Consider the following 25,971-nt stretch of genomic DNA (forward strand, 5'->3'; position numbering starts at 1 on the left):
TATTAGCTCTCGTGCTCTGCTGCTCCCAAGATTTTACTGATCGCGCGACATGCGGTCGCTCTCGTCATGTCAGAAACGAACCATAAACGAGGAGCCGTAGCTAGGGCCAATGATTCGAGTGTTTTTATGTGATTGAAAGATAAGACTTTCACTTTTGCTTGCGTCCGGCTACGGTTTGTCGGTCGTTGGATGGGGTTTTTTATTTGCGCCCTCGTCTTGCAGTAGCGGACATGTTCTCTGGCATTCTTTTTGCGCTGAGATTCGTTCGTGGAACTTCACACACATCAGATACGTGCCAGTGGGCAGCGTTGCGTGCGTTGTGTGGTCAGTAGCGAGCAGCGAAGCAAAAGTAGTGCCCCCCCCCCCAGCATCCCCTTCAGCCGTAACGAAGTCATCCTTATGGTTTTTGCTCGGCGCGCTTGTCAGATCAAAAGATGGCGCTCAAGACAACTAAATGAAATTTTGATTATTTCTATTCCCCACCAACGGCCATGACCAGCACGAGCACCAGGGTGAAGAAATCCTTTAGTTGGTTCGCAGAAGAATGAAGCTGTTTATTTAGTTACCAAGCACTAACATCATCCCCATCCTCTCCGATGGCACTGGTCCTGAGCAGCACGCAGGCACTGATGCGATGGTGGTGCTTGTCGTCTGCTCGACCGACAGCCAGGGGAACAGGAGGGGGGGGGGGGCTGATGGACATTCAATTGAATTACGTGCAGGGGCGAGTGCTGACAGAAGCCATTTTTACGCATTGGTACACCGTCTCCCTGTCTCTGCGTTACGTAGCGTCCAGCTCAGGGGATGTGTAGTGATCATAGTGTTCTGTTCCGAAGGAGCAAACCACCTCCTAACCAAACAGTGGCACAAGATTGTGGGTGGTTTTTTTTCTGTTCGTTGAGGAGTTGGTCGTCTGTCGGCACCTCGTTACGTCTGCTGCCATTCCATGGCGTAATAGCCCCTCACTCCAATCATTTCGTCCTTGGTTGTCGTTCCGTTTGATTTTCAGGACTCGTTGCTTGTGTTCCGTGTACTGCTTTCGAGGACAAGTTACTTTCATTCTGAGTGAGCGAGACGGAATGCTGGGTTCGGTACATCAAAAGCTTCATTATTCGCTAGAAGCACTGGTTATGGTCAGAGTGGTCTACAATTTCCAATTGTTACGATTCTTGGAACGACGCCACAATGCAATAAGAAATGTATAGTATCGCTCGAATCAATTTCCACAGAATAGCACTAAAGATATGGGACTTGTGGAAGTCTAGCTCTAAGTAACGAAGTTTACTTACAGAAGGATCTTGTTTGCCTAATGCGCCAGTTCAATTATTTGCCTCTATTGCTAAAATGGTGTACACAGCAGAGATCATTTAATGACATGACTTCGACACAGTGAATAGAACAGTCGCTTGTGAAGCAATCGAAGAACAAGAACTTAAAAGGAAAGACTCCGTTTGCTTCGTGCTATGTCCAAGAAAACAACAAATGCATGAAAGCACTCGAAGTAGCTTGTCAGTTTCGTCACCTTAAATTCATTATCCTGTTATTTGAACCGAAAACAAACGAAAGATAATTGGCATCGCACCGCAGGACACTAACCACAAATATAAACAACAGAATACGCTTTCATAGGCTTTAAGTGTGCACCTATCCTCGGTTTAGTTCCGTAAAAAAGTCATGCGATAGCATAAACGAAGCTCGGTGTCATGTGATCCCTTCAACAACACCTTTGTTGACGTTCGCTATCTCTCTCCAAACACATGCAATCACAGCAACCGTAATTGATCTTTTGTAAACAAAGTTCGTTAGGCTGTCTCGCGCAAATGCTTCTCACTACCGTGATACCCTTTTACCATTTGATCCCGTGCCCCCAGGGGATAGCATAATTGATTCATTCATCAACAACTCATTAACACTGATAAGGTCGCTGTCTTACTGTGCTGACACGCGTCCATGGCATATCATATCACTAGCACTATCGTTTGTGAGATGTAGCACTAGGAAGGCACATCCTAAGACACGCCAGCTCAATCGGGGATGAATCATCAACAGTAACAGACGCCACTGATAATAAATCCGATGCCCGATGCCGCCCTTTTTCCCCCTCCCCCCTGGTGTGTTTGTTTGCTTGTTAATCTTCGCGAGTAATTCATTAATTTGATTCCGACTCGTACACGACCTCTGACGCGACTCGACTGGCGTGCGCCCATTCATTCTTTTCCAACACGCTTATCAGGCGCATAAGCGGCGATGTCTGCTCGACGGCTAGCTCCGTTGGCTCCTTATCGTCTAGCCCATCCAACGGAAACCACCATTTGCATGTGGTGGTTCGCTTATCAATTGGAGGCAGTCGTGCAAAAAAAGAAAGCATCCTCTACTAATCGCGGTCAGTGTGGTCCTGCCGTCTGGTTGGGGATTTTTGGCTTATCTGCTGGATGCGCCTCGGTTTTGTTTTCATCCGGGGAACTCCCTTTCGATCGTCGTACCACCGGCCTATCATCGGTTGTTAGTTAAAGTGGTGCTCAGTTCAGTTCAGTTGGAGCAGCGTAGCGGATCACTGCTGTTTGCGAGAAGTCCATCTTGAGCGCCATGAACCGCTACTACCTCATTCCTTGGATGCTCGCGGTATTGCTGATCAACGAGTGTAGCAGGTAAGCTAGAGAACCATTCTTTCTACAGAGTGCACAGAGGATGCAGCTGCTTTGTGTCATTCCAGTTTGTTGTTGGTCGCACCGAAAGTGATTCGTCCGCAGCAGAATTATACGATCGTGATCAGTCACTTTGGTGCCAGTGATAGTGTCCAGCTGAGTGTCCGTTTGGAAGGCATCGAGACTGGGGCTGGCAGATCCTCGCTAAACCTCACCAAGCTCACCACCGTGCAGAAAAACGCAAATGCAGTGGTTCACTTGAGCGTAAGCCCATCTACGAGCTCCCATGATCTTGCAATCGAAACGATTCAATCCCTTATTACTTTACTCTCGCTAGATTCCCGATCAGCTGGCACAAACCAGCAGCTACAAACTGACTGTCGACGGTCAGCAAGGTTTCCGTTATCATCGTGAGACGGACCTCGAGCTCAAGGCCAACACCGTAACCGGTCTGATCCAGCTTAGCCAGCCCGTCTACAAACCGGGCGATACGGTTCAGTTCCGTGCGATCGTGCTAGACAGCGAGTTGCTGCCGCCCCAAGGAGCACCAAACACTGGCGATAACGTGCGCGTAACGGTAGAGGATCCAAACGGGAACGTGATACGCCGTTGGCCCGCTGCCCGCCTTCAGGCTGGAGTTTTCGCGGATCGACTCACTATCGCGGCCACACCCCTGCTCGGTGATTACAGCATCAGCGTCACGTCCGGCCACGATGGTCAGCGTGTGCTGTGCAGCAAATCGTTCTCAGTGCACGAATACGTACTGGCATCGTTCGATGTAGACGTCCGGCCAGCTACGGTGCCACTGGAGGCACATCAGGGCCTAAACCTTACGCTAACGGCACAGTACAACGTGGGATTACCGGTACAGGGGACGGCACGCGTTGAACTCTATCTCGAGGATGACATCCTGGATCAAAGCCGCACGGTGCAGCTCATTGGGAGTGCCGTGCTGCAGCTCCATTTCCAGTCGGAGCTTTTGATCATCGAGGAAGACCGTCAGAGTGTGCGCGTGAATGTCACCTTCACCGAGCAGCTCACGAGTAAGAACGCGATCGCGAAATCGTTCGTCGAACATTTGTTGATGTGTGTTTTGTTTGCGTTTCCTTCGTTCAGATCGAACCATTTCGAAGCAGCGCTACATTACCGTCTACAAGCACCAGTATCGTGTGGAACTGCACAAGGAAGCGCCAACCTTCCGTCGGGGATCTTCGTTCTCGTGTTCACTGAAGGTCGTACAGCAAGATGGTCGACCGGCAAGCGGCATTGCAGTTAATGTGATTATGGAGGGACTAAAAGAACCGTTTGATAAGCGTTTCACCACGGATGCGGCCGGAGTAATCAAACTCGTGCTACCGACGAGCAAATCTGCGGAGTACATCGAAGTTGAGGTGACTGTCGGATCTGCTGCAGTTTTTTTTTGCGTAAATTCTTATCCACTTGATGCACAATCTGTGTCCTTCCAGGCACTGATCGATGGTAATCAGCTGCTAGAGGAAACGATAGACGCGTCGCAACAGGATGGCGGAGCAATGCTGAAGGTCACACTGGATGCTCCGTAAGTTTGCTTTACAACGAAGTCACTTCCTTGATAATTGTGATCCCGTTTCTACCTTTTTAACTACAGATTGAAGCTTGATCACGACATTTCTCTGCTGGTGACGTGCTCAAAGGGCACAACCTTCTACCTTTACTACGTGCTTTCGAGAGGAAACATCATTAATTCAGGGTACGTTCCACTAAGCAAAGACTCGGTCTCGCATCGTCTGCAGCTGAAGCCTTCCGATCGGATGCTCCCAAAGTCCACCGTGATCGTGGCCACCGTGGTCACCGCAAGCCGGGTGGTGTTGTACGATTTCGTCGAGCTCGACTACCAGGCACTTCGCAACAATGTAGGCATTTTAATAGCATTCAAGAGAAGAAAAACTGGCTTCTTTAAGCTACTTGCTCCCTTGTTTCCTTTCGCAGTTCACGATGAAATTAGACAAAACGGTGCTAAAACCGGGACAAGATCTGCAATTGCGAATGTCAGGCCGTGCTGGATCGTTCGTCGCGCTGGCCGCTTACGACAAAAGTTTGCTGCAGTTCGGCCAACAGCACGATCTGTTCTGGAAGGATGCACTGGCCGCACTCGCTGGCTTCCATGCGATCGATGACAACAGCTTTGATCCTTTTCAGGTAAGTCAGTGCATCACAGAGGACATTCAGTCACTCACATGCCTCGATTTACTTGCAGCGCTTCGGTCTAATCGTTCAAACCCTGGATGGAGTTTCACTTGACAGTGGTAAGCAACAAAAGACAGTGATTGCTCTTCCAGGATCAATTGCACTGCTCATTGGACGGCCTTGTTTTCCTTCGATCCCCGAACAGGCAACACAAAAACTGGCCGCGAGGGAGCTCCAGCCAGGAAAACCAAAGCGAAGCCAACTGTCTCCTTTAGGAGCAACTTCCTGGAATCGTTTCTCTGGACGACTTTAAACATGCCGGCCTCTGGATCCACCGAGCTATCCCAAAAGGTACCGGACACTACCACAGCCTGGTACCTGACCGGTTTCTCCATCGATCCCCTGCACGGACTCGGTATCATCGAGCAGCCGCTCCAGTTCATCACCGTCCAACCGTTCTACATTGTCGACAGTTTGCCGTACTCTGTGAAGCGTGGTGAAGCGGTCGTCCTTCAGTTCAGTCTTTTCAGCCAGCTTGCGACGACTCAGAAGGCCCAAGTGACACTCTATACTGTGGCCAATCGAACGGAGATCGTCGGTCAACCGGTTACAGGTGAGTGATCCAGAAAATGTTGTTTTTCTTATACTTTCCCTCAATCTTCCTTAGCACAAAGCCTCACCAAGACGGTCACCGTTCCGCCGAACGTTGGTGTGTCGGTCACCTTCCTGGTAAAAGCGCGCGCCATCGGTGAGATGGTGGTACGCGTCAAAGCCGCCTGTGGCAGCGAAGTGGACGAACTGGAGAAGGTGATCCGCGTTGTGCCGGAAAGTTTGATCCAGCGTCGCCATGCATCACGGTTCTTCTCCCACTCAACCTACACCAATCAGACGTTTGCGGTCGTGCTGGACATTGACAAGCAGGCGGATGAGCGTTCGCGACGGATCGAGTTCACGCTCGTGCGTAAGTGTCTCGTCCGGAGCTCTCCAAATATCCCCAAGTCATTTGACGTCATATCGATTTTCCAGCAAATCTGCTAACTTCGGTGCTGAAAAACCTTGGCAATCTGCTGAGCGTACCGAGTGGTTGCGGTGAACAGAATATGGTCCGCTACGTACCGAATATCCTCGTGCTTGACTATCTGACGGCGATCGGATCACGCGAGACACAGTTGATCAATCGTGCGACGGAACTGCTAAGGGTTGGTCATCAGAATCAGCTCCGGTATCGGCAACCGGATGGTTCGTTTGGTTTGTGGGCAGGATCCGGTGGTGGTGTCTTTCTGACCGCTTTCGTCGGTAGTTCGATGAAGATCGCCTCGAAGTATATTACCGATGTGGAGCCGAGCATTGTGCGGCAAGCGTTCGAATGGCTTGCCACTAAGCAGCACGAAACGGGACGGTTCGATGCTGCCGGTGCGATGTATCATCGCGATATGCAGGGTGGACTGCGTGATGGCATTGCTTTGACGTCGTACGTACTGATTGCTTTCCTGGAGAATGCCGATGCTGCCCGTAGTCATCCGAAGGTGATCGAACGGGGCATTCAGTACGTAACGGCAGCACTTCCCAACATCAAAGATGCTTATGATCTCTCGATCGCAACGTACGCACTATGGTTGGCTCGTCATCCACTGCGGACTGAGGCACTGGAGCGACTGGACAACCTGAGTACCACAAAAAATAACGGCACCGAGCGATACTGGGTCCGATCGGCGAACGGAATCGAAACGACGGCCTACGCGCTCCTATCGTACGTACTGGCCGAACGCTACCTCGAGGGTGTACCGATCATGCGCTGGTTGGTGGGGCAACGGTACGAAACCGGTAGCTTCCCCCGTACCCAGGACACGTTCGTCGGTCTGAAGGCGCTCTGCAAAATGGCGGAAAAGGTAGCACCAGCACGGAACGATTACTCGATCCAACTGGTCTATCCCCATCGGCGTCGTGAGTTTCGCGTTACGTCCACTGACCTCGAGCAGATGAGCTACGATGAGTTCACGGACGCGACGAATAAACTGGAGTTCCATGTACAGGGCACCGGTTTCGGGCTGCTACAGGTGTCCTATCAGTACGGTATGGAGCTGACCAAGTTCGCCAACCAGTTCGTGCTGGATGTGACCAAACGGAATGGTTCGGCGGAGACGAAACTGGTGCTGGATGTGTGCACCAGCTACATGCCGAAGTTGAAGGACGAACGTTCGAATATGGTGCTGGTGGAGGTTAACTTTCCGAGTGGGTATGTTGCGGAAAAGGATCCACTGAGTGCGACCACCAACGTTAATCCGATAAAGGTGAGGATGCACCCTTTTCAAAGGGGATGACTGAGAGATTAATTTGTGGGATTTATTCTTCATGCAGAACGTAGAGATTCGCTTCGGTGGTACGTCCGTGGTGCTGTATTACAACAACATGGGCACCGAGAGGAACTGCTTCGCGGTAACGGCGTACCGGCGCACACGAGTCGCACTCAATCGGCCAGCCTACGTCATCGTGCACGATTACTATGAACCAGGTATATAAGAGCAATGATTTATGCCTCGAATGATCGTACTGACATAATGCATCACTTTTCATTTGCAGAAAAGAATGCCGTGAGGACGTATGAGGTGGAGCGCCGGGATGTGTGCGAGCTTTGCGATGGGAGCAAAGAGTGCCGTGAGGTGTGCCAAGAAGGGTAGTGCTTGCTGTTTGTTTAAATAACTGATCGAAGAATGATATCGGCAGGCAATGGCAGAGAGTTGCCTTGTTGTATATTGCACAGAGAGCATCCAGGAATTCTATGACATTTGGTTTAAATTGAATCATTAGTGTTTAATAAAAAATCAATAAATACTATTTTCCAGTTAGCAGAACAACCACAAAAAATAAAATATATCACCGTTTCCATCAACACAGTTTACGTTTTCATGAAAAAAAAGGAATAATCAACGATAGTGATGGAGGCGCATGCTCGATGGAGGCGCAACCTCGATGGAGACGCATGGTGTTTTGTAGTTTTTTTAGAATTTTTTAGATTTTCTCGCTCAAATTGCGATCAGAAAATGATATTCGACTGCCAATTTGTTAGCTAGGTTGTAAACTGTCGATAGAATATATCAACACGATTTTATTAATGACTTTCATAGCTTTTTGCCCATGGATGGACGTACACAGTGTCCGCCGTCGTAGCAAATTCTTTGTTTTATTCCCTGGAGAGGGCTCATAGATACGCTTTAGACCTTTTTGCTTTACTAACATGTTCGTTTAATGTAACGAATCACTCGTACAACCCATAGCACCATTCTTAGCTCACTGTCACCAAGGACAATGTAAAATGTCACTGTGCGAATTAGCTTTAGCCTGGCGGGCCACGTTTCGACAACAGCTGTAATGCAATCCACGAACAAGCCGTCAGCTCTCTCCCCACCCTCTAGCACTATCCGCCCACGATTACCCTTCACGCTTGCTAGCCTGGTTCGTTGGTTGAGCTTTATTGAAGCGTTTACCAGCTGCCAACCAGGTGTCAACAAGGTTATCCACCGTGATCCACCTGCGTCGCAAGCGTCAAGTTTTCTCGCCAGCAGCACGCGGTTGGGAGTCTAGCATTCCAGCGCCAAAAACCCGGTGCCCACCGAGCTTCCAGATTTTGGTCACGGAACCAAGCGAAGCCCGAACATCATTTATCTTCGGCTGTCATGATTCTCAGCCAGCCCTGGCCTGGCCACCGCCTCTACTCGATATCCTCTGCGACTCTTCGACAGGCCCAATCGTGCTGACAAGCTCGCGGCAGCGTCGGTGACGGTGACGGTTTCCATCGGTGATCATACATCCGTTGATCACCCTTCACGCGACAGAGAGAACAACAATTTATAGCCACCGAAAATCCTCAACACAACAACACCCTTCTCACGACAGCAGCGAGCTTCGGTTTCGGTTTCTGCCTTTTCCTTAGCATCCACGCATTGCGACGACGCGCGAGCTAAAGCCAAATACAACCTGATGCTGTCAATCTGTGGCACAGGCTGGCATAGGGGTCCCAGATTTACCGTAGGTTGGTGTGGAGGCAAGATGAGAAGTCGTAGGGTTTCGGTAAGCAAGCAAGGCTCAGTGTCAAGTTTGGCGAAATTTATTGCGTTCGCACGCTGTAACACGAGCCACCGTTACGCCTACTCTAGGCACACAGACACACGCATAGAAACATACAGCGCTGCACACATGAAAGAGGCTGAGGGGTGCAAAAAAGAGTGAAAGTTACATAAAACGTCATTTATCTAATTCACTTATCAATTTACTTCTGCCACATACGGCACGTACAGGAGGAGAACCTCTCTCCCGGGTTGGCGGGGGGGGGGGGGGGTTGCATGGCATCCCTATCCACGGTCCATCAATCAACATGGCCGCAAATAACAATAATACTAACTGCGAGCTTGTCCCGTTCGTTCGTTCGTTGTAGCCTGTCGTTACTCGTTCGAGGCAGTCGGTACTGCGAAGGATGCTTGATTGATTGATAACACAGACGGCCGACGGGAACGATATGCCTCGGATACCAGATCGGTGACAGACGTTTCGGTCAATATGTGGCAGACGCAAAGCTCCGGCATATTACTCAACGCACGGCGGCCTTGCGTTGCATACAGAACCTAGAGAGCCTTTTCAGATGACGGTGAACCCGTGGTGTTTGCTCAAAATTGCCAACACCCTCGGTGACACTGGGCTCTCTAATGGGCGGAGAAGTTTCCGTTGAAGTTGAAACTTGGTTTAAACACAGATTTTGCAGACCATGCGAACTTTAGTTCCCTAGAACAGTCGCACCAAACAAGATGCATGCTCCACATAAATGGAAGCTCATGGTGAGCAGCTTTCTGACCATTTCGAGGGCACCAATCGAGCCCACCGTGCACCGTGTAGCATCCAAGCGAGCAGAACAGAAGCACGCTAAATCGGTGTCGCTGGTGAAGACATTAGAAGCGAGCATAATATGCTGAGAATGGGGGGGGGGGGCAGAAGCAGAAGGGCAGCCACAGAAATCGCGTGTTTCGTAGATGATGTAGGCCGCGCAGGGTCTTGAGTGTACGCGATGCGGGATCCAGCGCGGAGCCGTGGTGGTTTCTGTTTCGTAATGGTAGCACCCTCGAGGTGGCAATCATGATGATGATGATGATGATGGTGGTGGTGGTGGAGGTGGTGGACCATCTACTTCTCAACCCACCCCGGGCTGTCGACGCAGAGCGGCCCCACGAGTGGTCTTCTGATCTGATCCGTAGTCCATCGCACCCCGAAAAAGGACAGCCACGGTAAGCGATACGGTTCGCTGCGGCCACCGCGAGTGCTGGCTAAAGGAAATTAGATGAACCAGCGACCAGCATCACCAGCACTGATTGCTGGTCACGGCAGACACGCAGGGTCGTCGTCGTCATCGTCGACGTGGCTGTCGGTTTGAATCTCAGTCCCGGTCCGGCCCCGAAAACGAGAGATAAATCAACGGGAAGGGCCGGAAGTAATGGGGAAGGGGCAGAAAAAGGAGCCGTCACGCCATCGCACCAATCGCAGCGATCTTCATTTAATGTTTTGTTTTTTTTTTCGCCCACCGATTTCTCTTCCTATCATCTGGTTCTGCCTGAATGGTCGCTACCAGCCACTAGGCTATCGATTGCTACGGGCTGCGAGCGAATTAGAGGGAGTGAGTGATTGGGAAATGAAGCCCATTTGTTCTAATGAACTGAGTGTGGGATGTGGTAGCGTCGGCAGCAGCGCTTACAGTGGTCCTTGGTGCAGAAATCTAGGAATTGAGTTCGGGGCGAATCGGCTTGCAAAATTGGATGGCACTAGAAGCAGGGAAGCAGCATCAATCTGTGAAAGGGGGAAGAGGAATGCTCACCATCCGCACCCTCATTTCCGTTAACCTCGTTATCGAGACTCACGCTTCCGCTTTCTGCGTCTTTATGGCTTCTGTCTCTCGCATGAGTAATGCGAACAGAGTGTCAATAAGCTCCGATGCGGGAGTGACGCAGAGAGCAGTGATGTAAGTGGTGGAGTGAAGAGAGAGAAGGTTTTAATAATTCAACAGAATCTTTCGTACAGCGCGTCCAATCGCTTCGATGGAACAGAGAACGTAACCGATTGAATCGCAAGTAAGCAAGTAGCATGTCCTGTAAACAAGTCCGGTATGCAATTGACGGTTGTGTACTGAATGTTTCGAGAGAAAATGGAAAAATATATTCCCGGAAACCACATCAAACAGGCGATGCGGTTGATCGGTTGGACCCCAGGACCAATATAGATTACACATCAAACCCAACGCCTCATCATCATCATCATCGTCATGCAACAACCAGTCACCGGGAAGGGAATGTAATACACATCTGTCAGCCCTGCCACCTGGAAATAAATTCAATTAAAACCGCTACCAAAAAGCGAGCAGACCCGCTGTCGTCCTGCGCCCTCCAGCGCCCATTTAAGTGAAATTCAATATTTCGCCATCGCGAACACACCGTCACCGGAACCACCACAAATTGGAACGACAACCAAGAGGGGATGGATGGAGCAGATAATTTGCTGCCCGCGGTGGTGTACGCTTCATCCTCGTTGCGTCATTTGTCGCTTTAATGCGCTCGCTCCCTCGCACTGTTCCGATCGCAACAAACAAAAAAACTACATCGCGAACATTTGGAGAACAACATGATTCCGCACAATCATCATCCCCTCTCCCCACTGGCGGTTGGTGGTGGTGGTGGTGGTGTAAACAATGTATTCCAATTCGTTGCCACTTCGCTACGGACCAACTCCAAAAAAAAAACGTGCCCGGAAAAGCGACAAAACAAAAGCGAATCCAATAAAGACAAGGAGCGTTCGAGTGGCAGCAACAGAACGCTGGCCTCCCTCACGATGTGGACAATTAACGTCAATAAGCAGCTTGCCGGTTTGATCAATAAATAATCGATGCTTTACATCCATCAACAAGCGGACGTCCGCAACGACAGCAACAACGAGCGATGAAGCACAACTTTGATCAAAAATAAAAAAAAACCGATGACTGAGTTGCATGTGGTACGGGGACGGATTTCGGGGATTTCCAGCATTTTCCTCTTTTCTGCTCGTTTTTTTTGTTGTTGTTGTTTCGCGCTTTTTCCTCAACTGAACCAATGCTCGGGCGCACACATAAGTAGACCGTTTGTGTTGTGTGCGCTGTCCTTGCAAACCGCACATCATCCCCTGTGTAGATGGAGGGGATGCATCATTGGTGCGCGATGATACAATATTTGCACAGTTGATTGCAATTCGGCGCGATGGCGTGATGCACCTCGCCGGATCGAATGGGGAGCTATTCCTGCTGGTGATGCAGACGATGTAGATGGCAGCAGAGGGTGCAATCGAGGGATCGAGGCACAAATAAGAAACAAAAAAAAAGTAGAGGGAGAGAAATGGAGCTGGAAACTCGACGCCGCAAAAGCGTTAGCAAATATGCGCGTTCCATCGTTGCAACGGATTTTCCAATATAAATTGACGAACCGCATTCTGGTCGAATGAACAGATCGCAACCGTGATACGAGAGATTGTTTCGATATTTGTTTCACGTTGGTTTTTTTTTGTTTTGCCTCACTTCAGAGTCGTTTGCAAAGCGATTGTAAAGTGGAAACCCGGAACATCTAACAACGGGAGTGTATGGTGTCGGTCAGGAGATGCTATCATCATCGGGATAGGGATTTGTGTTGCAGGAGGAAATGAGTACAAATGCAGAACGAGAAGAGACCATAGTTTAAATAATTGATGTTTTAATTACCTCGGTATCGGCCAGCCCCCTATAGGTGAAGGCGAGCGCGGCCGCAAACGTGAGCAGAGTCAGGAGGTTCCGCGGATCGCTGAGCGTCGTCACGAGCGGTATCGAACCCATCTGCCAGTCGTGGCTGAGTGTCGATGGGCACAGCAGTAACCACCAGTTGAAGGCGGCCAGATAGCAAAACGTCAGCAACCTGCACACAGAATGGAATCGGTTCAGATATCTCATATCAGATAGGATATTAACTAGACCGCACGGCTCGTACTTACCGTACGTAAAGGTTCGGATGGAAAGCGGTGGGATTGTCCTGGTGTGAGAAGCGTGGCAAGGAGCCCTGCAGCAGCGCTAGGCGCACGGCCAACAGGACTCCGAGCGAAAGGAGAACGCGAGAGACGCGCCGCCCGAACTGATGCGTCTCCTCGCTCCATCGCTTTTCGAGCAGACTCCGCTTCAGGGCTGGCCAGTTGCGGTACGCGTCGTACCCGACGTTCAGCAGAAACACGGTGATGCCCGTCTCTTTGGCCAGCATGCTCAGTCCGCCCAGCACGATGCTCAGCCAGAGTGATCCCATGTCTGGTTCGTGGCAGCGTCTGGAATCGATACAAGCGGGAACACATTTGCGATTAATGCTCGTGAATACCACACAACTTTGTGGCCAATGTCGAAGCATTGTGTTGCAATTCGTTATTGAATTTCGAATGGCGGATGGAATGAGGATTTCTATTCAAAATCCATTTCGTTCTCTAGCAGATGTTAGGCACACTATTGTGCGCTATAATGAGTTTTATTTTAGAATTAAATAAGCCTATCTACTGGCCAGTTACAATAATTAAAAAATAATAATATGGAATGAAATTAAATGCGGCACTTGCTCGAATACAAGTCACTCATTGCGTCGCCAATCAATTTATGTTTCACGTGAAAATGTAAATATTTTTTATTCCCAAACACATCCATCGGTAATAACAGCGAATGAATAACGATGTTTCTTAGAATTTCTCGATAATAATTGATGCAATAGCACCACGCACAATATCCATATTATCCAGGATAGTTGATGACCACATTTCAGAAACCTTTTATGTAATTTGCTCTTTGATTGCGAAAACAATTATATCCTCATTTAACCGGTGTTATAAAAATACGCAGATCAATCAATAGAACAGAAAAAAACTTGGTAACTATCAGTTTACTCATTTGCTGAAGCTTTCTGTCTCGTGGCGAGGGGATAATTAGAGTAATTTGTTGAACGATTTTCATTGCTGTTTGATCCGCTTCCCACAGTTTTCAGTACTAATTACAAGTGCTACTTAATTAATAGTAAGTGCCTATAACTTTTGTTGTAACCGTTTATATCGTTCCCAGATCAGCGAAATCATAGCACGCAAATGAAGTTACAGAAGGGATGAATGTCCATTACCGCGCATTGATATGGCTATGAATAGAACTGTTGCGTCGTTGCTTATCGTTTGGGAAAAGCTAAAAACAATCGCTTAAGTGTGTTCTGAATGGACAACAAATCAGCAAATGCAAACAAATCATTATCTCATTTGAATTCCTTTGAAATAAACGAACGATTGAGTTTGTTAAAACATCCAGTGAACAGATCAGATGATTATAGAATGAATCATCCAGATAGCAATAATAACGATATCGAATAATTCCAAACCGAGTTTCACAGCAATTGGCTATCGACAAAAGAACGCTAATGCTCCATTCCATTTACAATCAGCACGCAGCACTGCTTGAAATGAATGACAGGCATTTCAATGCGACTCATTTTCACACAAAAGCGAAAACTTCATCGACTGGTTGCAGTACTTTCCTCCAATGAAACAAAAAAAAAACGAGAAAACTGCGAAAAGACGCATATCATCAAATCAACTCTTCGTTGCAAAGGATCCCATCGAAGTAAAACAAAACCAACAAAACTACTCGCATTAGCATTCGAAAGCAACAATATTCCCCACTCTCTCCGTGACCGTTGTCTGCACCAGCATCCACGGGGGGACGGCGCAACTTTCGCAAAAACCCACAACAACTCACTGCCGTCATTTAATCAGGTACTTTGAATTCGAAGACAAGTTGCAGATGACTTTCCGACCCACCGAGACGAGGTGGTCCCCAAGGATGAGTCACCGCGGGCATGTAAATGCAGCCGTAACGAGTCACCACGGCCACCGGTTTAGTGTAGCGTACCGCAGCTTGATTGCTATTGTATTAAGTTTTTGATTTAAAACCCAATGATGATGATGATGATGATGATGGTGATGGTAATGCTGCCGATAATAATTAGCATGATGCAGCAAAAAGCCATCCAGCATCACCAGCGTCCGGCACAGACACAGAGACACCCGACTCATGCCCACTGCCAGTTCATTACTTCTGACAATGAGATCGGGTCTCCGGAGAGAAGGTGCCGAAGGAAGTGCGACGAAGGCTTCGAACTTTCTGGGAAAATGGCGGAGTAACTTGCTTCACCCACAAACAAAAATTAAACTAACGAGCACGAGGGCGAGCACGAGCAGCAGCAGCAGCAATGTCAGAGTTTCCTCGGGCAGAAAAGACATCGTTGTAATCCGTGAAAAAGCGGCTTACACTCCTTCCTTAACATTGTCTGTCCTTCTTCTTCCGCCCCCTCCCTCAAACCGGTTCACCAATTACTCTGCGAGCCGGAATGGTTTTTGTCTTTTCTCTTTGTTTCGGAAGAATGAAGATTCCACCTCTCATCCCCCCAAAATAGCGATGCGGCGAGACAATCGTTCGTTTCATTTACTTCTCGAATGCCAGCACCGAAGGCATGCAGACTGGCAAGTATTTGAAGACAGGAAAGCTAAGGAGAGAAAGAGAGAGAGGCTGCAGAGGAGGGCTGCATGAATGTGCATTATCATTTGCGGTAAGTAGCGCTCATCCGCCCGTGGCCTACGGATGCGGATCCGGAATGCAACTTTCTGCTTCGACTTCGACAACGGGTCTTTGGGCATGCAATGCAAAATGCTCCACCAGAAGAGCTGGCAACTTCAAACTTCCGCTCACATTGCCTGCAGGGATGGTTGGCTACAAGAAAAATGTTCAACAACAACTGCTACAGCAACAACGACGACACCGAAGACGAAGACGAAGACAGCGGAAAGTAACGAAAACTTTCCATGACCGTACCTTGGCCTCGGTGCAGCAGCAGCAGCAACTGAACCGAGAACGAAAGCCAGACGGATGTGGCAAAGTAGACAAGACAACCAGGAGGGAGTGGCTGAGAGACAATCGGGGGCAAGCACCGAGGGCAACACAAGCAAGCAACACCACAGCTGCAGTCGACGCCAAAGAGGTGTGCCTTGGTAGCAGCTGGGTGTTTGTAGACGAAATGCAGATTGTTTTTCCTACCGACCCCTGGTTGCACCGGGTTCTTAACAACCAAAACAACCCCCCGCTCCGCAATTCCCATTCCTGGTCCATCGTCTTCTTCCATACTTTTCACCGCTGTCAGTGTCTTCGCTGTTGTTGTTGTTGCTGTTGTTTGTCTTTTGTCTTTTTGCGCCTTCGTTCACTTCGGTGCAGGTTCCTCGGGTCCAATGTACACCCAAAGTGTTCCATGCGCTTAGTGGTGTAAAGCGTCATGGCGTCGCTGCTCCTTTTAATTAGAACCGTAAAAAAGGGACGTCAAGCTAGCAGCATACCGTTACTTGTGGAGAGGGGTTGGTCAACATAAAACATGGAGCGAGTACGCCCTTCCTTTTCCTTCGTTTTTAGTGACCTTCGAACCCTCAGCACGAGCTGGAGATTTCATTTTTCAGCCTTCTGTAGAAGGTGCATTTGAAAAAATCAAACCCCATTTCCGCAAATTTCTGAGTGAATAATTGTGGGCCTTAGGGCGCTCGCCCGAATGCTCACGCAACTCACTGAACAGTTCGCTTAACTGAGGGAAAAACTGGAGCTTGCACAGCAGAGGATAATCAACAGTTGATGGGCTGGGCTTTATTTCGATTTCGATTCCACTCCGAAACCATTTAGATCAAAGCGTCCAGATCAACCACCTGATGGACAACGGACCCCGGGCTCTAGTTTTGCGCCCATTACTCGAAAAAAGCACTAAACTGAGTAGCGTGCGGTGTGAAAAGAAGGTAGAGAGAGAGAGAAAAGCAAGAGGAAACATTATATCCATTATTCAAGCCACTTACCCACTCCCGGTGCCCCCATTTGCCCCCCCGGAAAACCAGCCAGCTTTCGGCAACCCCTTTTTCGGGCTTGAGACAAATGGAGTAATTATGCTAAATGCGTATGAATTGAGTGCCCTCTATTAGTGGGAAGCGGTGGGGCGGGAGGTCCTTTGCCGGATTATGGTCGGTCGGCAGAGCAAAAGGTTAAAAGAGTGGTGGTGAGGACTGGCCTCTAAAACTAGCCTCCGGCTTTTGCAAAAGTTTCTGCTCGCAATAAATGGATGATGAATGTATACGGGATGAAAGCCGTTGGTCGAGCGGAGAAAGGGAGGAGAGAGAGGGGTTGGCTACTTTCCTTGGCAAAAGAAATCATTTCGGAGTCCGGAGTCCGGAGTCCGTGGTCCTGGCGTGGAGCTCGACCTCGACCATCAAAACTAATTGCCTCCAATTGGCGTTACCCCGGGGCGTGAGGGGGGATGCGGATGTTTGTGTGCGTGAGGCTTTAGCCACGACGATTTTCGGTTCCTTTCACCACATAAAAGTTTCAGCCACTAGTTTCGTCCACCGGTGGTCAGCCACTCGGCGAAGTAGCCGGACGGATGACCCACAGAACGTCGTCACGTCGTCGACGGTTGATGCTACCAAGAAATGAAATTTGAAATTCTCTTTTTTTCTCCTCGCCATTAGTTTATGAACTGCCTGAACTAGAGGGTGTAACGTGATTGGCTACAAATAGCGCATCGGGAGTGTGCCTTTTGTAAAGTTAGATAAGAAATGGGAGTTTAAAAAAACGCTTTCAGTTAAATATTGTTCCTGACTGGCCTTCGCTCGAAGTTTAGTCGCTTCTTTGATAACTTATTTAACTGATTGTGACATTATTTATCCGATTCAAACAGACGCTTTGTTCATCATCCAACTCAACTAATGAGCGGAGGAAGATTGCTGCAGGAAAATTATCATGGAAATTACTTTCTTAAGTGACTAATAAAGCTGCTGCTTATGTTGATTCACAGCTGCTAGACAAGAGTATGCTTCTTTACGTAAATTTCAAACCTTTTCTTGGGAAATTTCAAAGAGTTTTTACTCTCGCGAATTGTGAGAACTACTAATAATACTAATAAGGCGACTTTTATTTACAGTAAACACTAATTTGACGAAATGCATAATTTAATTCAAACCTTGCACTAATAAAAGATAGAAACATTAATTTCAATTGATTTTAGGAGAATTTCCAGCATTATAGTTTGTCGCTATCGTTCAGAATATTTTTTAATAGATCAAAGACATTTTGTTATGGACAACATTTCAATGAACTAGCTCAGACTAAACTACTTACTAGACATCTTTCATTACATTGTTGATCTCTGCCTCTGACAAGGTCCATGCTGCTCCTGTGCTTCCTACCACAGAGAGCGACAGAAAAAGAGGATAAGGGCGATTGTTTCCCTCACAAAAAAACCTCTTCTTTTTATTTTGTTACAATCTAACTCTTCATTCATCACCCCCTTGCAATGACGCCACAATTTATGCTAAAAAACCATCCCTTCCATTCGTGAACGCGCCACTTGCCACTCCCACCGGACGCAACTTTGTATCTCGTGCGCTCTTATTCTACTCTTTCCCTGCGCTGGCTAGTGGGTGCCGGGTTGGCAATAGTGTTGAAAAACTTTCAACACTTCACCCCCCCCCCCCCCCCCCCCCCCCGAGCCACCGGCAGATCCACCGAATCCGTCGTTCGGTTCGTCGTTCATTAATCCAAAACTTCCCGACCACTTCCTTCCGAGAAATGTGGCGTGTGGCGACGACGCAAGTGTTCAACCGAGGTCCAACCCAGCACTATTTATGCTTGACCACCCTTTTTGACATACGCACTCCCAGGGGCCTTGGGACCCGCAACTGAAGCAGCAAACTGGAAGCTGCCGGTTGCCAGTTGGTGGAAACGGTTAGATTAGTTCCGTTCCGTTCCATTCCGTTCCTCGCTTTTTGCACCCACGAAAGAAAACGACGCCGCCGACGACGTTTCACGACGAAAAGTTTCGATCCCGTTGGGACCCAGTGCTCCGTCTCCATCCAGCGAACAAACCGATATTGCGGTCACGCTAGCAAGTGTTGGTTGGTGGTTTAGCAGCGACCAGCAGTGGGCACATCGTGCTCGTGGTCGTTCGAGGCCCTTTTGGGATTCATTTCGTAAATTGAACGTTTATGATTTCCCTTTTCTCGGTGCCCCTTTTGTGCTGTCCACTTTGAGCTGTCTCGAGCATGTCACTCATCAGTGAGGCCGCAGTTCCACGGACTTTTACTTCCACTCAACAACTCATCGAGATGAGTGTGTTGCCTCTCTCTCTCGCTCTCTCTCTCTCTCTCTCTCTCAGTTACTTTTATCTAAGGAAAAGGATGTGGCCTACACGGAACAGATTAACAGCGTGACAAGGCCAGGACCTTCAGTCTTCTCGAGAGAGACGACCATGAGGGATCGCTTGTGCCGGTCGATTCCAACGTTCTTATCAGCTATGTTGTGGTGTGTCGGCGTCGGCGTGAGTGAGAGAAAACTTACCCATGGTAGACGAGCAGCGAAATGAGAAAGAAGATACAGGCCAACACATCGGCACGTCCCACGATGCCTGTCACCTGCAAGAAAACGGAAACGACGAAAAGCATGAGTGAGTGTTGCGGTGCGTTGCGTAAAACGGGCTGGCTGGCTTGCTGGCTGACTGGCTGGCTGGCTAGTGGCCCAGTGGCCCAGCAAACTCGTTGGGACATAAAATTTGAGATTTGCTTGGGGTACGATTAGAACAGTGGCAAACCGGAGCGGACGACTGCCGCTGCTGCTACTGCTTTTAACAGTGGCCCTTGGTCATAAAAAGAAATTGGTTTCCAACACACATTCCTGCCTACTGGCTGGTGGTAGGTCCCACGGTGACGATTTGGACGCAGCAGAGCGCCACGCCAGTGTGAAAGGCAGCGAGACGCTCTCCTGGCGCAGTCTCTGGACGATGGACGATGAAATTCATTTTTAATTTTATTAAAGCGCTACTGAAGCTGAGACGAAAAGAAAACCGGAGAGAGAGAGACTTCCTTGGAAGTGATGCAGCATAAAATTCTATGGAAATAGGGAACATCAACAGCAGCGAACATTGTTTAACATGGAAAACTGTGCTTCACACCCAACACCGAGTCACATCCGGTGCCCTATTAATAGCAATAGGGAATGCAGAGCAATAGAGCAGCGAGCGACACATCGAGCGAGATCTTCTGCTTAATCGTCCTCACAAATGGATCGGAATTTTTGGAATGAAATCATTAAGCAAACCGTTTAGCATCCTCTGCGGATGGGAATGAAGCAAGGGGTTGGAATATTCCGAGAGAGATTCTGTCCGAAAATACGTATCCATTCCACACTCTTCGGTCGCTCGGCAGCACATTGAGCGCAGCATAATTACCTTTGAAGTCCGATTGGATGTCAATCGGCGTCTGCGGTAGCCTGGAACGCTCCTAGAACGCTCCTCCTTTGAAAGGTGGGCTCGATAGCGATATTTTATGCTCCGCTACACATCCAGGAACCGGTCGTCCACCGGCGAGACGTTGTCGAAAAGTGAAAAGGAAACACCGAACACCATTCCGTTTGTTGTTCCCGGCGACAGAAACCAACGAGAACATCAAAGTGAATCAGTGGCGTGCGCTTGCGAGGAAATTGAAATTCGTGCCCTACCGCCATTCGATACAAGTGTACGGGAGCGGACAACGACGTGACGACGTCAAACTCGTTCCCCTTCCCCTGTAACGGGCGGCCTTCGCAGCAGAAAGCCATCTTTTTCGAAACGATACCGCGCGCGCGCTCGCTCGCGGTCTTTATCGCTAATGACAACCGATTGACCGATTAATTGCCGGCATCGTCAATGGCAGTAGACGATGACTCGGTCGTTCGGGGCTGTTTTTGGGGCTCGTAAAGTTCCTCCAAAGGCCCGGCCGAAACGATCCACTAAATCTTGGCCAGCCGCTTAATGTGTTGTGTTCGGGGAAGGATAGAGTGAGGGGCCATTTACGGGAGGTTTGCCGGTAGCCCAAGTTGTTATGGTGGTCCGCTGATAAGTTTATGATAATTTAAGAACCATCGCTTCCACCGCTTCGGTCCGCCGGTGGTATCGAGCGATACGATCGAAAAGAAAATATTGAATTCGTTCTCCCCGCCCCACCCAGGGGGTTGCAGGAACGAGGGTGCGTTGGTGAGCAACCGAGCAAATTGCTTCCGGGAATTCCGGGCCTCGCCAACACCATAACGATGCATTCATAAATAACCGCACACAGTCACCGCACCCTCTACACTAGGCACCCCTTCGCTTCCTTTCATCCGGAATGGTTTCGTTGGCCAGGGCACACAGAATCCCTTTGGGGTGGGTAACCATGGGTTCCGGATAATCGATGTCACTGATTCGGACCAACAGAAGAGGGGGACAAACACATAAGGCCGGTGAAGGACGCTGAGCTCCTGCTGCACGGCATTTAACTTGTCAATTCAGTCGATCGATAAGCGATGGTCCATGAGAGAGAGAGAGAGAGAGAGAGAGAGAGAGAGAGAGAGAGAGAGAGAGAAGGCACGAGACGAGACATGCGACCGGAACACCGGATGGGTGGTGAAGCGAATGGAGTGGATCAGTTCGGCCACACTCTGCTCTGCTGGTAGCCTATTAACCGTAGAACTGCACTCCTATCGATCCACCACGGCTTGAGGATGACCTCAACCGGAAGTGACATCAAGTTGCCCTTACAGGGCATGGAAGAACGAAGCACACACCCTCGGACATATAAGCGAAGTCTTCTTCTCAAACAAAAGTTCCCAAAATGTAAAGACCTTCAACCGTTGCAGACAGTGACAGGGTATGTGGGTGTGTAAAAAAGGGTTTGACAGCATCGAGTAGCATCGTGTCAAAGGATCGAGGACCACCGAGGTTGGCTCGATAGTTTTAAGCAATCGATATCTGTGGCCAGGATGCAGAGGACTCTCTGGGAGAAGGAAGTGCCGCAATCTAGGCAAACACGATTGGCTTCACTTCCGGTGTACCGCACCGTACGAAAGTGCTCTCCCTCGGGCAATTTCAAGGGCTCTGTCACATCTTGCAAAAGATCGATCTCAATCACCGGGCATCTCGGAGTGGATCTCTTGCGGGCGATGCACCAGCTACTGCTACTGGGGAACATCAAGGGATGAAAGCAAAACTGAGGCGTGGAGAAAAGTTTTGATTATTGATTGGTCGTTGGCCGGAATGACTTAGGAACGACAAGATTCTGCTGGAGAAAACAAACAAAACATGGAGAAGGATGTAGCTCGAGAACTGCTTCCTCTCGAAGGAAGAGATTAAGTGTTTCATTTTCATGTGATGCATGTTGTTGCAAGGGGGTAACGATGCATACCGCCCGGGGATTGAAATGACTTATCAATTTTTCACTCGCCGTATAATGAGCTGAACATGCCATTTGGAGCCATTTTGAATCTCTGTTTCTTTGCTCATAAAAAATTCCCAACAATTCATGTGTCGAGCAATAACTGTTGGAAAAGTCAATCTAATTTCTAGTTGAATCACACGCAATGGCCACCATCAAAAGATGACTCATGAATTTAGAACGCTTTCTATAAAGCAAAAGATAAACTAATTTGACAGCACAAAAAAACTACGACTCGCGGACCTGTGTGCCCTGTCGTCATCGACGTCGCTGCAACGCAACGCGCAACGCGGCTACTCGGATGATCGCAAAAATGGCGGCCTGGCAAATTCTAATGAAACGCTCGAACAAAGCAAACAGGCACCGGCACCGGTACCGGTTCCACATTCCGGCTCGTTGCTTTTACATATTTCAACAAACATATGCCCCCCTCGGTAGACCCCTTGTGCGCCGTTGTTGTTGTTGCTGCTGCTGACCACACACCGTCAGCCGCTCAGAGGCCGGTGCAGGCAAGCAATTTCGTTTTGTCTCCATAAAAAATGGACACTTTATTCATCATTTATGAAGTAATTTGGCCACTGGCAGATTATATGCTTTCGTCCAACCTGCCTCCCCCCCCCCCCCCCCCAATTCTACCTAAGCCTCGCTAGCCGTCGCCAGCTCCCTTTCGTGAGCCGGTGGTAAAAACGCTCATAAAACATAGCGTTTTTGGGCTGGAGTGACTGGCCGAGAACCGTCAGTGCGGTGCGGTGGTCCGTTGATTAGCACATACGCCACGCTCGCACATACGCCACCCGGGACGAGGATGAGGCATCCGGCGAAAAGTTTTTTCGTATTTTGCTCATAACACAACACAGAAGCGGATTCTCTTCCTACCCACCCCGGGGTTCCCCGGGAGGCTGGTAGCTGTATATTGAAACCCATTCCCTTTGCTCCTTTGACACCAGTCGCATATGGCCCACTTCCTCTTTCCCTCTCGCTCTCTCCCGCTCTCTAGTGTGGCAATAAACTGGCCCATCCCCGCCCCAAAAAAACTCCTGCGTCGACTGGTCCGAAACATCGCTTTGGTCCGATGTCTGGCTGGCACTCAGCATACCACACACCACCACACTCACAGATACACACATCAGCAGTGACGCTGACGACAAGAGCCGAAAGGGTTGCGCCACCGACACAAACAACCGGTGAAACCGGTCAACCGGGTGGTCAAAAACCGGGTGGTTGCAGGGGGGGTTGGAGTGGTGGACGGCGCATAACATTCCTCCGTGCCGTAGCCCGGGAGTTGGGGAGCAACGTGTTGGACAGCTCCGACAACCGGACAGCTGCGAGCGACAATTTTTCATTTGTTTCACAATATGTGCGACCGGCAACAACAAAAAAGAAATGCTAAACTCCACCTCCCTTCCCCATCACTCCGTCCAGGGCACACCCCTTCCATCACATGTTTTCACATTCGTTCCTCGGTTCACAGGAACGATGCAGGAGCAAGCTGTTTTGCTGTGCTAGTACCGCGTGTTGCTGACCGGTGCAATCTCGAGGCCAGTGTGGTTGGATGGTCTCGTCACAATTGTACCAAATGCCAACTGACCGCTTCCCTTCCTTCCGCTACTCCATGGTGTGCTGCTTGCATCCCATGTCCTCCGTTCGGTCTATCATTTCCTTACCTTCCTTGACAATCTTAGAGCACACGCTCGCACGCGCTTGTCCCTGGTTTTGCATAACTTTTGTCAAGTGGAATTTGAGGACCGAGGACTAGCGCAGCGCAGCGGAAGTTGTAGTATCGTTCGCTTTACAAACGTTCCGTTCCCTGTATCGCTCCGGGACCGAGGTGCTTAGTGTTAAGTGAAACGATCGCTTGTTGGAAGGATGCGACAGTCCGATGACGCTGAAATAACATCGGTCTCAGGAAGAGCGCAGCGAACCATGCTTTGGAGTACATGCACTTTCCCTGGCACCACACAGACAGTGATGCAGCTGTCTGTCTACCGCTGAGCCACACAACTGTACCGAGTGTTGTGGCTCGGAAGTTTCGTTTAACTCATTCCCCTTCCGGGATCCGGGTGGGTTTCTCGCGGCTCGACGCTTTTGACTTTGGTTGGACGTAGCTTTGATGCCCCGACGTGATGTATTTGTGTGCGTTGGTTGGTTGGTTGGATCCAACAGGAAAAGGGCAGACCAGGAGATGCTACCACTACTTACCGCTTCGGTGTGTATCGGATGGACGGCGAACAGGATGCCGGCGAGAATGGCAAAGTTCCGTCGGAGGCCCGCGACCGTCAAGCAGACGCGCGTAAACAGCACGGTGGCGGCAGCGTGCAGGGCGACATTCGTCGCGTGAAACCAGACCGAGCGCAGGCCAAAGATCAGATAGTTGAGGCTGTGGATGGAAAAGAGGGCGAAGAAAGAGGGTCAGAACCAGTGAAGCATATCCGTAAAGGCATGTGAATTGTCGGGAAGCTGGCCAACTCGCTAACCCCGGGCACCGGTTGACATTTAGGGCGACATGATAGGATTCAAGGAAGTGAGTGCGAGATGTCGCTGATAATTGCAAACGAAAGCGACATGGCTGAGCGCACTTCTCACACCTGGATCTGTCATTAAAAAGAGATAAATGGGAATAAATAGTTTATGCGTTCATGCGAAAGAATAAACTGAAATGGTGCTGGAAGTTTAAAGGAGCACGATTGAAATTTTACGCCTAAGAACTGTCAAAGAGACGTTTCATTTAATTTCATTGCTCATTTCAGAGACTACTTGATCGATTAGCATGAATTTCATTCGACCTTTCCCATCGATCAACCCCTATATTCAGCCTTTGAATGGAAGGCATTGCTTGAAACTCTGTCTATCAAGTTCGCTATAAATTTTCAATGCGTTAGCTACGATTTATGGCCATTAGATTGCCACCTCAAACCATATACCACCGGTCAGTGGGCAATTATCACTCCTTTATTATAATTTAATTGTCGATGTCCATATCGTTTCAGCTAGCAAAGCAACAAATGACAGTTTACTGCAAGTGACGGCGTGACCATAATCGCGAATTTCTACAGAATTGCTAGCCTAAAATTGTCTATCAATCCCTCCTATTTCACTGGAACCAAAAATTCCAATCTCACTGATTCCAAAGCCGAACTTTAAACAAAGCCAGTACCAGGAATCATCAACCATCGAGTCACAGACCGGTGATGGACCAAGAGAGATGAATCATTTCGCGAATTCACGCCACAACACATTCCACGCTCTCTCCGTTGCGCTATTAATTGCGCTGAAGGGCTCAACAGCGCCCGCAATACCGATCAATCACACGTCGCATACCCTTTTCAAATCAATCATCCACAGATAGATGGCCGGCATTGGTGCATCCGATTTATTGATTACACAAAAACTCCATTTGATGCCACGCTAAGGCCTGGCCTGATAGCGTGCAAATGACCACGGGACGCATGATGGACCTCATCGGTCACGCGTAGGCTCACGCAGCATTCCAGCACGGTGTGCACCATGGTCAGCGGTATGCGTTGGATATTAAAATCAAATCGCAGCAATCGCAGCACCCCAGGACACTGGCACCCGCCATTTTGCTGGACCACCTCCACGCGAGGATGATAATTTAATAAATTAGCTACCACAAACCGTGGCCACGGTGGGCCACGGTGACGGGGGAGCAAACACATTCCACGAGAAATATGAATGTCAAATCGAATCCGCGTCCCGGGATTCCATCTCGCGCAGCAAATCCGAGATTCCTTTGCATATCTGCCTCACTCCCTCCCTCCCTCTCTCTCTCTCTCTCATACTCTCTGCAGCG

General features: G+C 49.2%; 2 protein-coding genes across 2 annotated transcripts in view; one reads left to right on the top strand and one right to left on the bottom strand.

Annotated features, from left to right (window-relative positions):
* LOC126576415 (protein O-mannosyl-transferase TMTC1-like) overlaps window positions 1-25,971 on the bottom strand; it is a 68,159-nt gene that overhangs the window by 18,561 nt on the left and 23,627 nt on the right. The window contains exons 2-5 of the mRNA XM_050237678.1: window positions 24,360-24,537; window positions 19,276-19,349; window positions 12,837-13,157; window positions 12,571-12,760 (exon numbers count right to left, since the gene is read on the bottom strand). Of these exons, the coding sequence (XP_050093635.1) occupies window positions 12,571-12,760; window positions 12,837-13,157; window positions 19,276-19,349; window positions 24,360-24,537 (763 nt within the window). The remainder of the gene's footprint in view (window positions 1-12,570; window positions 12,761-12,836; window positions 13,158-19,275; window positions 19,350-24,359; window positions 24,538-25,971) is intronic.
* On the top strand, window positions 2,523-7,689 carry LOC126576414 (CD109 antigen-like). The gene is made up of 13 exons (XM_050237677.1): window positions 2,523-2,648; window positions 2,714-2,909; window positions 2,983-3,688; window positions 3,762-4,036; window positions 4,112-4,203; window positions 4,273-4,537; window positions 4,614-4,823; window positions 4,882-4,930; window positions 5,017-5,424; window positions 5,479-5,772; window positions 5,838-7,102; window positions 7,170-7,323; window positions 7,392-7,689. Exons 1-13 carry the CDS (start codon window positions 2,587-2,589, stop codon window positions 7,487-7,489), a joined length of 4,074 nt encoding a protein of 1,357 aa, XP_050093634.1. The 5' UTR covers window positions 2,523-2,586; the 3' UTR covers window positions 7,490-7,689.

Source organism: Anopheles aquasalis, chromosome 3 (assembly GCF_943734665.1).
Source record: "Anopheles aquasalis chromosome 3, idAnoAquaMG_Q_19, whole genome shotgun sequence".
Taxonomy (NCBI): domain Eukaryota; kingdom Metazoa; phylum Arthropoda; class Insecta; order Diptera; family Culicidae; genus Anopheles; species Anopheles aquasalis.

Coding starts and splice junctions, on each gene's coding strand:
- LOC126576414 (XM_050237677.1), top strand. CDS start 2,587: ATGAACCGCTACTACCTCATTCCTTGGATGCTCGCGGTATTGCTGATC. Junction 4,931..5,016: donor TGGAGTTTCACTTGACAGTG/GTAAGCAACAAA, acceptor ATCCCCGAACAG/GCAACACAAAAACTGGCCGC. Junction 7,103..7,169: donor CCAACGTTAATCCGATAAAG/GTGAGGATGCAC, acceptor TTCTTCATGCAG/AACGTAGAGATTCGCTTCGG.